This window comes from Caretta caretta, chromosome 3 (genome assembly GCF_965140235.1).
Source record: "Caretta caretta isolate rCarCar2 chromosome 3, rCarCar1.hap1, whole genome shotgun sequence".
Taxonomy (NCBI): Eukaryota; Metazoa; Chordata; order Testudines; family Cheloniidae; genus Caretta; species Caretta caretta.
In genome coordinates this window covers 4,832,183-4,845,469 of record NC_134208.1, presented here as the reverse complement: position 1 = coordinate 4,845,469, position 13,287 = coordinate 4,832,183, and the positions used below count along the sequence as shown (strand labels likewise).

General features: G+C 48.9%; 1 protein-coding gene across 1 annotated transcript in view; it reads left to right on the top strand.

Annotated features, from left to right (window-relative positions):
- NUGGC (nuclear GTPase, germinal center associated) overlaps nucleotides 1-3,445 on the top strand; it is an 85,567-nt gene extending 82,122 nt beyond the window's left edge. The window contains exon 19 of the mRNA XM_075126294.1: nucleotides 2,625-3,445. Coding sequence (XP_074982395.1) covers nucleotides 2,625-2,683 — 59 coding nt within the window. The 3' untranslated portion in view covers nucleotides 2,684-3,445. The remainder of the gene's footprint in view (nucleotides 1-2,624) is intronic.
- Nucleotides 3,446-13,287: the final 9,842 nt, after the last annotated feature.

Below are 13,287 nucleotides of genomic sequence, written 5' to 3'. Positions count from 1 at the left end.
GGAGCTGCATTTTATGCAGATTCAGTGACCCCAGCCAAGGGTGTCAGAGCCTTCCCAAGTCGGGGGGAAGGGTTTGGGGGGGCCCTGCCCCTCCCCTTTCCCTTTCCCCCAAAGCCCCGTCCCCCACAACCCCTCATCTTCCCTCAGAGATCCTCCTCCGGCCAAGCTGGAAGATGGAGCAAGGTCTGGGTGCCAAAAGCAGTCCCCTGCCTGTGTCTCCATCCCCTGAGTCCCCCACCCAGGGCAGATGGAGAATCCATGGCTCCACACAGCTGCCCATGGTACAAGTCTTACCATGGCCAGGCTGCAGCTCCGAGCCCTCCCGCCACTGGCTGGAGCCGGGTCAAGGACAGAGCTGTGCGGGCAGCTGTGTGGAGCTGTCGCGGACACTCCACCTCCACCTGCCCTGCGCTGGGCGGGGAACCCAGGGGACGGGAACACAGACCGGGGGCTGTTCTCAGCCCACACCCCAGGCTGGTCAAGGGTCCGCCGTGGGTCCCACAACTGCCCGGGCTCCCCGACTGGGCTCCAAGTTAGCCTGACCATGGGATGGGGCCTTGGAGGGAAGAGGAGGCTGTCAAGGCTGAATTCCCACTCTGGCACTTAGAGTGCAGAAGGTGGAGGCCTGCAAGGATTTTAAAAAATAATACTTTCCACTCCAGGCTTGTATTACACTCCAAAAGTTATAGCTTTTCTCTGAGCTTGGCTTGGTAAACGCTGCCACCATTCAAATACAAAAAAACCCATTGAACCCAGGAAGGAGCACTTGGGAATTCCTCCCTGTGCAGTACCCTCAAGCCCTTTCATACACACATCCCTCCGGGGAAGACCTGAGAAAGAAAACAAAGGAAATTAGCTGTTGCCACCAGCTAATCAAACAGCATAGACACAAACCTGTTAGGACACCAAAAATCCAATCCTGTTCTTAAAAAAGGTAAATTTTATTAAAAACAAAAAGGAAAAAAATACATCTGGAACTTAGGGGCTTTTGCTAGATTTTAAAAGAGCAATTGCAAAAACTAGGCACCCAAACTAGCTTTCTTGGGGGTTCAGCTTAAAGGTTACAAGCAAACAAAAGCATCAGGGGTTAGCACAGAGCAGATCCACAAGCCAAAATAAGAAATAACCCTGATTGTGTCTAACTAAACATGCCCTATCCAAATAATTTCTTCTAGGTATGGAAGATGAATTTCCATACCTGCTTCAAGCCTTACACAACATTCCTGCTTATAGCATTGGTGCTTCATGTCTCCTTCTCCAGAGTACAACAGACAAAGGGGACTTTTTTCCCATTTTAAAAGGTTTTAGCCTCCCATTGGCTCTTTTGCTCAGGTGCCCACTCCTTTTCCTTTATCTGGGGAACTTTGTTAACCCTTTACAGGTAAAGTAAGCAGAGAACAGCCACCAAGAGGGATTTTATAGCTAACTGGCTGGCTGGGTGTTCATAAAAGGAAGCTCCCCCCCCCCCCACCCCTTTTCATTTATTACAGAGGGAAAGGGAGTGGGGTCCACCCTGGTGAAAAGTGCATGGGCCTGGCCTGTCCACTTTCAAGAAGTGAGAGGCCTATGGCCTCCCTGACCCCAAAACCTGCCTCATACAACAGTCATGGAGGGGCTGCAGATGGAGCAGGGAGAGTTGTATGGCAATCTTACACCCTGGCCACCCAACCAGAGACCTCCATGCATACAGCCTCGACACTCAGGGTAATTTCCATTGACTTGGGTGGCTGGGATAAACAACTTGCCCAAGGGCTCACAGGGATGCTGATAGAGCTGTGAATCAAACTCACATTTCCTGAGTCCTAAGCCAGTGCCTTAACCACAAGGCCATCTGCTGTTGCTGATTTTATTGATTACTTCTGTGTGGCCTTGTGTAAATTACTGAATTGCTGTTTCCCCATCTGTGAAATGGGAATAATGAGACTTTACCCACCTTTCTAAAGTATTTTTAGCTCTATGGATGAAAAGCCCTAGGTGGGTGCTAAGTATGATTAACTCAAGAGTAAATAGATTAATAAGAGTGGAGGTTGTCTGCAAAGGCGTATGACCCATCTGCAACTGCTATTGGCAAATATCCCCAATGGCTGGCAACGGGAGACTAGATGGGGAGGGCTCTGAGTCACGACAGAGAATTCTTTCCCAAGTGTCTGGCTCACGTGTCTTGCCCACATCCTCAGGGACTAACTGATTGCTGTATTTGGGGTCGGGAAGGAATTTTTCCCCAGGTCAGATTGGCAGAGATCCTGGGCCGTTTCACCTTCCTCTGTAGCACAGGTCTCTTGCTGGTTTGAACGAGAGTAAAATGGTGGATTCTCTGTAACTTGAAGTCTTTAAACCATGATCTGAGGACGTCAGTAACTCAGCCAGAGGTGAGGGGTCTATCACAGGAGTGCAGGAGGTCAGACTAGGTGATCATGATGGTCCCTTCTGGCCTTAAAGTCTGAGTCTATGAGGTATTAAGGCCCCGATCCAGCAAAACGCTTAAATACATTAAATGTATTGTTTTCCTTCGTTTGTGTGGGGGATTAGAACGTTTTCCTCACTACATAATAAAGGGAAATGGACAATTCTTGTTCAAAACAAAGAAAATGAACCATGTTTTAATCTGCTGTTCTTTTTTGCAGACTTACAGGATGAATACCAAGAAATTGAATGGACTCACAAAATGCTGCAAAGAATGTGACGTTCTTAAAAAGAGACATCAGAAATTCTCTATCATAAAATCTGTGTTTTAATGAGCTTGTTAGAGACTTTTTTTCTGTAATTGTGTGTGGTGTTAATTGAGCTATTTCAGTGAATTATTTTCTCTTGTTTAATAGTTTGTAAATCTGAAATTTAAAACATATTTTATGTAATTAATTAGAGCATGAAATATAGGTTAAATGTCCCATCATGGAATGCTGAGAGAGTAAAGATACACTCTCATTTCATGAATTTGCAATGCATTGTAATAGTAGCTTGTAGGGGATAGCCATGTTTTTATACTCATCTTAGTCAAAATACTTTATTCATAGATTTTAATTCCAAAATACAGCATGTGCAAAAAGCGCAGCTTGCTAATGGTGGAATCAATTGTGTACACGTCAGATGCAAACTTGGATATGTTATAGCAACAGAACTACATCTGCTCAGGAAATTATTATTTTCTGCAATTTTTTAAAATGTTCAGGTTTATGGGGGAAAAAATCTGCAAATTGTGTTATTTGCTAAAAAAAAAGTCAGTTTTTTTCCTGTGTTTTCATGAAAACCAAAAATGTTCCATGAAATGGACTTTATTTGCTAAAATTTTTGTTTCATCAAGAACATGTTTTGATGGAAAAGTTTCTACCCGCTCTTGTGATGTCCTGTCCCTTGAAATGTGCAGGGGGTTCTGTGCCAAAGCCTCACTTTCAGGTTACTTTCAGTTTTGCAGCCAGAGCAATAAAAGCTAGCACAGCAGACCTCAGCTCCCTCTGTCTAAGTCTGTCTGTCTATCTGACTGGCTCCAGGAATATAACATTTGACGACATGCAATTTATATCCCACGATAAGATTGCCAACTTTGTAGTATTTAAAAACTGGGCACTCCAGCAGGAATGCAGGAACCTCCCCTGTCCTGCCTCTTCCCCCTGAGGTCCCGCCCCTACCCCGAGGACCCACGCCTGCCATGCCTCCTTCCCCAAGGCTCCACTCCCGTTCGCTCCTATTCCCCCCCTCCCTTCCTCCGTCATTTGCTGCTTTTCCACTCCCCCAAATCAGGAGGGAATCTCATCTGCAAAGCCAGGATTGGGAGCTGCAGCCGCCTGATGCAGGTAGGAGGTGGCCCCGGCTGAGTAGGGGTTGGCATGGGTGATAATCTGGTACCTCCCTGCCTCCCCCACCCACAGTAACCGGACATTGGGTGTCTGATCAGTAGATCTGACTGGACACTGTCAGGTCCTCTTTTCAACCAGACTGGGCACCTGGCCATCCTATCCCACGAGTGTCCCGTGCTCCCACTGCATGACCAAGAAGATGAACAAGTAAGCAAATAATGCTATGAAAAGGGGAGTCACTTCACCTAGAGGTACAGGCTGTCCTGGAAAAGCAGGAACCAGCCAGCTAGAGAAGGAGAAGTAGGGAAATAAAGAGAGAATAGCAGCTAAGGGTTGTGCAATTACTGCCAGAACTGTTCAAACAGAGCAGTGCCCTGTAAGCAGGCAGACGGATGGATGGATGGATATCATGCAAGCAGGGACGCCAGCACACAAGTTAGCCCGCATTGAGGGTCTATAGCCAGCAGAGGGAGCCCAAGTACAAGGAAAGGCGTGTGTAAGCACAGAGCCAGCAGTGGGATCGAGCACGGATAGGGCCTTAACAAAACAATTCCCTGTGGAAAAGGCGTCCAGGAGGCGTGAAGTCCAGCAGCACAGCAATGAAATGGCACCGTTTGTGGGCAGTGTTGGTGAGTTCAACAACACCTGCGAATCGTGGGTGGTTTACCTCCAAGGTTTTGAGCAATTGGTAACCTGCCACACGGTTCCAGACAGACAAAGAGTTTCAGCCTCGTTGTCAGTGATGGGTCGAAAGGCAAACGGACTGCTGCATGACCTCTGGTCTCCAACTGTCCCTGGCATAAGCGCCGACTTTCTAATGTGTCAGAATTTCATAATGTGGGAAAAGGTAAGAGCTCTCGAGACACTGACCAAGACCTAGCACTACACGTATTACCAGAAGCTGGAAACAGAGATAGCATCTGGGTCAGAGGTGGCAGTCCGATCTCCAATCAGAGCTGGAGTCAGTGATGGCATCTCCTTGATTATCTTTGGAATTTGGACATTCCATACCTATCTGCATTGTAGGCATTTTACTTGGTGATAGATCGTTGCCCGTTACTTTCAGTTTTTGGACTACATCCCAGAATTCTGTCATTAGCTGCTACTTGTGTGCAATGAAGGGCATTGCTACTGTCAGCTCATTCCTATACTATTCAGTTTCATAAAGGGACTAAGCATGGCAATGCCGATGGGCTGTCGCACCTGCCATGCCCAAGTTCTCATCAATCCAAGGACACTTCAGGTGAACTGTTCTATCTCAATTTGATGGATAAGTTACCCATCACTAGCACAGATATCAACAAAGAAACCACGAAGGATTATGTGCTTTCTCTTGTGAAGGGGATGGTACTACGAGGTACAGTGTTGGATCAAAAGAATCCCTAGTTTACACAATTGTGAATTATCTGTGAATCACAGTTGTGTCTGATGGGGAATGCGAGTGATCATTCTGAAATCACTTCAGTCTAAGGTTTTGGAAGCTCTTCAAGACAGTCATTTTTTTCATTGTGTGAATGAATGCCATAGCTCGGAGTCCAGTCCGGTGGCCAGGGAACAGCCAAGTCATTGAAAGGAAGGCAAAATCCTGTACTAGGTGTCAACAAATTCAGCATGATCTTGGCCCAGCTCGTCTACACACTGGGTTCTAGCCCTAGATTCTGTGGACGCGTATCCATGTGGATTTTGCTGGACCTTTAGAAGATTACATGGTTTTGGTCATAGTTGAAGCCCATTCAAAATGGCCAGAAATTTTTAGAATTACTTCTACTATAGCTACCAAGACCATTAGATGTCTTTGTACCTTGTTTGGCTCGTTTGATGTACTGTTACAGTTGGTGAGTGAGAATGGACCTCAATTCTGTTCGGAATGATTTCAGAGGTTCCTAGCTTCAAATGGAATTCAGCGCATACACTCAGCGCCTGACCATCCTGCTACAAACTGACTCGTCAAACACTTCATACAAACACTTAAGCATGCCTTAAAAGCTAAAAAGTCTATTCTAAATCATTAGCAAAAATTGGACAATTTCTTGGTTGTCCACAGGAACACACAACATGCGACTACCCAGGAGTGACCCTCAACTTTTTTCTTAAAGCTATCTTTGTGTACATGTTGGGACCTGCTACATCCTATACTGCCTCATCTGTAGTGAAATCCGAAGCTATGCAATTTGTTTGACAATATGAGACTTGTCATCGTTCTTTTGAAGTCAGAATCTTAGTGTGGACTCACAACTATGGCTGTGGAGCAAAATGGGAACCTGGAAAACCTGTAAAATGCATGGGAACTCTTTCATTTGTGGTAGAACTTTCTGATGTGGGGTTTGTTTGTTTTGGGGAACAACATATGGACCAGTTGCAGCCTCAACTAGTACCAGAGTCTGGGGATGTTCCAGTAAGACTTTCTCTTCCTCCAATTGAACCTCCTTCCATTACAACCTCTAATTTTGATGACTTGGTGGAAAAAAATGTTGGTACCAGATCCAGTTGATTCCTTACCGCCAACTGTTCCTATTGTTCAGGACACTGTCACACCACCATCACTATGTTATCCCAAGAGAGTGTGAAAACCAGTTGTGCACTTGAACATATAAATTGTTTAGTGTGTGAGTTGCTATTCCAAGGCAGAATAATTCCTTAAAATTTAAGAGCCTGTGGTAATCCCTAACTCTTAGGCCATGTCTACACTACAAAGCTTTTCTGATGCATGTTGCAGGGGCATACAGCCGCCACAGTTAATATATTGCTTGTGTGTGTTCACACTTGGCTCCTTGCCCCACTGGTGGGCATACTCACCAGGAGTGCTTGTGTCAATGCACAGGTCACTGCACCATGGGTAGGCATGCCTCTGAGCAATCCACCACCATTCAGTGTGCCGTCTTTGGGGTCGGTTTGGCAGTGCATGGTGGGGCATAAACAAGTCACATATGGGTGACTGGAAGTAAGAGGTCAACTTCCCACAATGCAATGGTCTCTAGCCCATAATATCATCTCTAGCCCATAATTTTTGTGCCTATTTTCAGTTTCCCAAAATCCCACGCTTGCCGTGTTTCTGTCCGCCATCTCTGACTGAAGCATGGAGCCAAGTATGAACCTGCACAAGCAATGCATCAACCGCAGTGGCTGTATGTTGACATAGGAAGAACTGCCGAGAACATGACGATTTCTTGGAGGACAGATTGCTGTGGGACGCAGCACAGACCAAATCACGGTTGTTGGCAGAATTCACAGAGCAACTGCAGATGGTGGAACGCTGCTTCTGGGCCCAGAAAATGAGCACTGGGATCACATCATCATGCAGGTTTGGGATGACGAGGAGTGGCTCTCTATTCAAGTCTGATGTAACACTGGCTCGCAGGATCTCAAAGAACCAGTCCTTCCACATCCTCTTTTTTCCCCCTCCTCGTCTAGGAGAGTTGTTACACTCACCACAGCAGTAGATCCCTCAAGGCTGCAGCCACAGGTAAAATACACTGCGGTACCATTGTCAATATAGTATGTACAGAAAACAAAACTTAGGGTTCATAAATCCCCCTTCCCTTGCTCAGACAAGACATGCTTATTGGCACTTCTGCTTCAGCGTGCTTGATCAGGGTGACTATTACCTGCCAGTGATAAGGGAATCAGGAAGGAATTGCTGGGATGCATTGAACTGAGTATAGGGCACTGGCGGTGGGGATGTTAGCTGAAAACTCTCTCCTGAGGGTAACAAAGGCTGCTGGCGTCCGAGAATCACCCGGGCCCGTATGCTGCTAGCCTGTGTACTGCAATGGTGCCTGCCGAAGTTACCGCCGAATGGCATGGGAAAGCGTCCTACCGCGGAAGAAGAAATAAGGTTGCCATCTCTAGAAACCTTCGGGTGAGGATTGCAGGTACCTCCATAGAAGTTTCATGGAGATCTCTCAGGAGGATTTAAAGGACATCCCTGTGTACATCAACAAACCGGTCTGCATGCCTCCCGCCCCAGGCCAACTCTACAGGGGAATGAGAAGCAGATAATTCTACCTCTCTTTGCTGTATTACTACCTCTTCTAGTAGGAGCAAATTAATGAAAATCCGATAGCTGTGCCCTGATAAGTTGGGGGAGCCTTAATTGTAATGGGAAATGTATTTACACATTTACCCAAGGTTCCTTCTCCTGCTTGACTGCAGGGACTGGCTGGACAGCAATGGAATCAAAAACAGGTCCTGGCTTGCAGCACAGCTGGACCGCTCAGTCACCTGTTCCCCATATTCCTCCTCCTCTTCCTTGCTCACCTCCTCCTCCTCCTCGCTGGTCATTCAGAGGCCTGTGACTCGGATCCTCTGAGGTGTCCACAGTGACTACAGAGTCATACTGAGGTCTCCGCCAAGTATGGCTTGACCGTCTTTGTGAAAGTGGTAGGTCTGGGGCTCAGCACCTGATCGATTGTTGCCCCCTCTGGCCTCCTGGTGTGCCTGCCGCAGCTCCTTGGTTTTCACGCGTCACGGCTGCTGGTCCCTGGTGTAGCCCTTCTCCTGCATGCTCCCAGCAATCTGCTCATAGATGTTGACATTCCTACGGCTGGTTCAGAGCACAGCCACTTCTCCCCACAGGCCCAGGAGATCCAGTATCTCCAGGCAGGAGCGTGTCTGGAGCGTGTAGCTGGCCCGGGCAGCTGGGCACTTGCACACAACCGTGGAAGCTGCTAGGTGTGTTCACTCAGCTGGAGAATCATAGAAGCATAGACTATCAGGGTTGGAAGGGACCTCAGGAGGTCATCTAGTCCCACCCCCTGTTCAAAGCAGGACCGATTCCCCAACTAAATCATCCCAGCCAGGGCTTTGTCAAGCCTGACCTTAAAAACTTCTAAGGAAGGAGATTCCATCACCTCCCTAGGTAACACATTCCAGTGTTTCACCACCCTCCTAGTGAAACAGTTTTTCCTAATATCCAATCTAAACCTCCCCTACTGCAACTTGAGACCATTGCTCCTTGTTCTGTCATCAGCTACCACTGAGAACAGTCTAGATCCATCCTCTTTGGAACCCTCTTTCAGGTCATTGAAAGCAGCTATCAAATCCCCCCTCATTCTTCTCTTCAGGAATCAGGAAAAGGCATTTCAAAAATGGGTTTTAAAGGAGGGGGGCGCTTCTGGTCTCCATGACCCCTGGGCAGTGGAGTTTGCAACTGTGACCAGAGCGGTCAGTGTCAGGCATTGTGGGACAGTGGCTGGAGGACTGGAAGGTTTGACATAGGGTATGCAGTGTCTACACTCACACTGCGTGGACCTCCCTACATCGACCGTGGCTCAGTGCCGCTCACGGAGGTGGTGTAACTATGTCAGCATGACAGGGCACTTAATGTTGGTGGGAGACAACTTTAAGTGTAGACATTTGCACAGCTAGGTTGACACAGGGGGGCTTATGGTGACCTCACTTTGTGCTGTAGAGCAGGCCAGAGTTCGGTTATTTAGTGTTTGCTGTTAGCCATGTGTGACGGGGCATACTCCCCACAATGGCCCTTCAGGAGCTGAATTAGACCAAATGGGCCCAGTCAGCCAATTAGGCTGCAAAGGGAGGAGATTTAGGCTGGAGGAAGCTAATTAGAAGGAAGCTCACCTGTGAGGGAACAGGTGGAGCCTCTATGTAGCTAAGAGGCAGTAAGCTTAGGGTAGCTGCAGGCTGCTCGGTAAAAGGCTCTGGACTGGACCTCAGAGTAGAGAGCCGGCCTGGGTCCCCTACCAACCCCTGCCGAGTGGTGCTGTTCGGGGCAGTGAGCTAGAAGACTGCCTGGGTCACTGCAGGAGTGACAGGATCAGGCAGCGGGTGAGAGAAATGCCTGATGCCTCTTGAAGAGAAGAGACTTTGAAGGTCTCCACCCCAGAAGGGGAGACTAGTTAGTGACCTGGCCAGAGGGCTGAGTCACAAAGAGCTAGCAGAAGCTCCTGGGGCAAGAGAAGGGCTGCAGACTGAGAGACAGAGAGATGGTGTGCAACCACAGGGACAGACCCCAAGAGTCCAAGAGTTTGGGGTGTAGGAAGGTGTTAAGGGCTGGGATCGAGGGGTTTGGAGGGTAGGAGGGGGATCAGGGCTGGGGCAGGGGGTTGGGGATTGTGAGGGAGAGGCTCAGGGGTGCAGGCTCCGTGCGACACTTACCTCAAGTGGCTCCCGGAAGCAGTGGCATGTCCCTTTTCCGGCTCCTATGCAGAGGCGCAACCAGGCGGTTCTGCACACTGCCCTATCCACGGGCAGCACCCCTGCAGCTCCCATTGGAGCGCCGGAGGGGGCCATTGGAGCGCGTAGGAGCCAGAGAGGGGGCATGCTGCAGCTTCCGGGAGCTGCATGGAGCAGCCCCCAACCCTGCACCGAGGCTAGAGCTCGCAGGCTGGCTTAAAATGGGCTGTAGTTTGCCCACCCCTGCTGTAAACAATAATGTCTTTGTGTTTGGAAAGCTTTTTAAAGTAGAGCGGAGGAATGTGATGTCCTCTCCCTTTAAATGTTCAGGGGGCTCTGTGCTCTCCCCCACTCCTCAGTGCAAAACCTCACTCTCCTGTTAGTGTCTATTGTGCAACCAGAACAATGAAAGCTACCACAGCAGACAGCTGTGTGTCCATCACCTCCCTCTGCATCCATCTGTCTGCCTATCTCCTCCTCCGCTGGCTCCAGCAATAGCTCTCAACAGAACATGTTTTAATGACCCTCTGGGACTTCTCTGGGCTGGATCTTGAGGTCTTTGCTCAGGAAAGACTCTCATTGACTTCAGTGGGAGTGTTGACAGAATAAGGACTTCATGCCATGGCCTGGTATTGTCATGGTGTTCCCTCCCCCCGTGCAGTCCTCATACCATGCAATGTGTATGCACAGACCCCCGCTCTTGCCCACAGTCCCGCACTGAAGTCAATGGGGGTCTGCAGGGGAGTGGTGGTTTGTGCATGAACCTGCCTGCACAGGACTTCACACTTAAGGTGAATTTCAAATCTGACTCTGGTGTAAATCAGGGCTACCCCCACTGAAGTAAATGGAATCACAAGGTGGCAAGAATGGCCCACAGGGGACCTAACACTGTGGTCGGTGGAGTTGCACCCTGAGGGAAATCACCATCTCTGGCCCTTTCTCTGCACCTGGGCCCAAGCCAGCTGCTTGCCTTGTTAGAAAACGGTGTAATGAAATGTGTTAGACAGAGACCATGCACACACACACACAAATGTTAGAAAAATGAATATTCTATCAGGAAATAAAGGAATTTTTACTTTTTGCTTGTGTCTCTGCTGATGCAGCATTCCAGAACTTAACTGAAACAACTTCAGGGTTGCGTGAAATCTGGCTTGTGTGTCTGACTTTGTAAAACCTTGGTCCTTGTAAACAGCAAGCTGAAATGGGGCGTCATGAGGGAATTGGTAACTTCAGGTGCCTCCCAAGGCAACCTAACAAGCAAAACCCAAAGCCACAAAAACAGACCTGTAAGATAAGAGAAACTGGATGGAGCTAGTGAAATGAACAGCGGAGAATAGATGATAGAAGTAGACAGATAAAAATAAGTTTTCATAGGATAAGCAATAATATATTAGTTTGGGGTTGTTGTTGTGATTTAAGCATAAGAAAGTTTTGGGGTTGGGGTTTCAAGTAGCCAGGTACACAGCTGAGCAAGCTGAGTCTGCACCACATTACGGAAGGGGGATAAAAGCCAGGTGACTGACAAACGGAGAGGGCAGAAGAACTGGGGTGAAGAACGTAGCAGAGATCAGCTATTTGAAAGGAGTCACCTGTCCTCAGAAGAGGTAATTTGGCCAATTATCTGTTTTGCCATGTATATGTGATTCATACAGGTAATCACATTGTCTTAAAACGAACCAAATAGCTGCGCCAAGAAACCATTTTAGCCTAAATGGGAGTGGATGTAGTTTGTCACCCAACAGCATTTTGAATTCCTTTAGTCTTTCAGCAGGGCCCCTGTGCCACAAAAGTCTCATCATGTCAGCCCTCTTGGGTCCAAACTCCAAAGGAGGATGAAGAGTTAGAATAATACAGGGTGTAAAAAGGGAAGCTGTCAGCGTCTGCACAGGGCAGGTTTGTTCCTACCTCCTCCTGTTCCTGCCAGGAGCTGGCAGCAGGGGGAAACCTGAAGTCCCTCTCCCTTCTACTGTTACTGCTGTGTCAGGAAAGTAAGGCAGGCCCCCACTTGCCAGACAGTATTGTCTTTGTTTGCCTTGAGCGTCCTCCTGGACACCAGAAAATGATCCTCTCTCTGGAGGAGACCTCTCCACCCGGTTCTCCTGTCACAGGCGCTGGTATCATCACTGAAGTGCAGGCATTTGCTCTGTATTTACATTGGCGTAACTGAGACCAGAATCTCAGGCCGGATCCAACACCCCTTAATGAGCCTCTTCCCTTTGACGTCCGCCAGCCTTGTTCAGAAACACTGTGCTGCCTTCTAAAAGAGTCAAAGAAGAGTTCGAAGAGAGACACAACTCACCACACCTTGGTCTAGGCTGGTTCTTTCCAGGCTCTGGTCATACCACCCGCCTCCCAGCAGAGCCCACTAACCTGCAAGCAGGACTAGGAAAACCTCCCCTCAACACACACTCATAAGGCAATAGCTTGCAACACCAACACAGTCCTCAGTGCCTCACAACATCGATTATTGCCCAGTCCTGTCCCTTAGCTCCCATGAGGGATGGTGCAGGACAAAGGGCCTTGCTCCTGCAGACTCGGGGGGCGGGGGGAGACTCCAGATGCTGGAACAAGCCAGCAGCTTCCGGCTGGCCCCAGCCGCTCCTGTACAATCCAAGCTGCCTCTCTTTTTAACTGCAGTCTTGCAGCCTCACGCCCACTGACTACAGCCTTCCCTCCTTAAGGGCCGATCACCTTGCTTTCCCCGTCCCCTTGGGTCCTCCCCTCCAGTCCGTGCTTAGATACCAGAGGGAATGTGAATAAGGGAAGAGCTTAGCTATGCACAGAGGTTCTTGTCCTTAGAGGTACGAGGTCACTCGCTGAGTTGCTTTCTAGCCTTAATCAGTTCTGTATGGGGCCCCCCTGTCCACAAGGGAGAATACACCCCAGCCCAGCCCACCTGCTGACAATCAACTCCCCTCCCCCATCGAATAGGCGTGGAAGGGGTTAAAAGCTGCATCAAAGCAGTGGGGGGGGGAGAGGGTGGCGAAAGCTGCTGCAGGTGGGCAGGGTAACAGGGAGCTTGGGGCCACGGGGGTGTGTTGGAACGCTAAACCTGTAGTACACGGATCAGCCACTAAGAGGCGCTGTTTGTGACATACCTTACCTGAGCCAGTAACAGCCACACCTGGCGGTGCATCAAAACAGACACACCCCTTGATGGACGCTCTGTAGCCAGGCCAAATCCGGTACACAAGCCGAGGTGCTGGGAGCAGCCCTGCAGCCTGCTGGGCACAAGGAGTCCATGACGGTGCATCTCATAGGAATCACAGAGGGGCTAGGCTGGGGGCACTGCTGAGTGAAAGAATCCGCTGAGCTCTGGTTTCTTTAGGGGAGGGGTAGACCTGGCCCTGATTGGGGG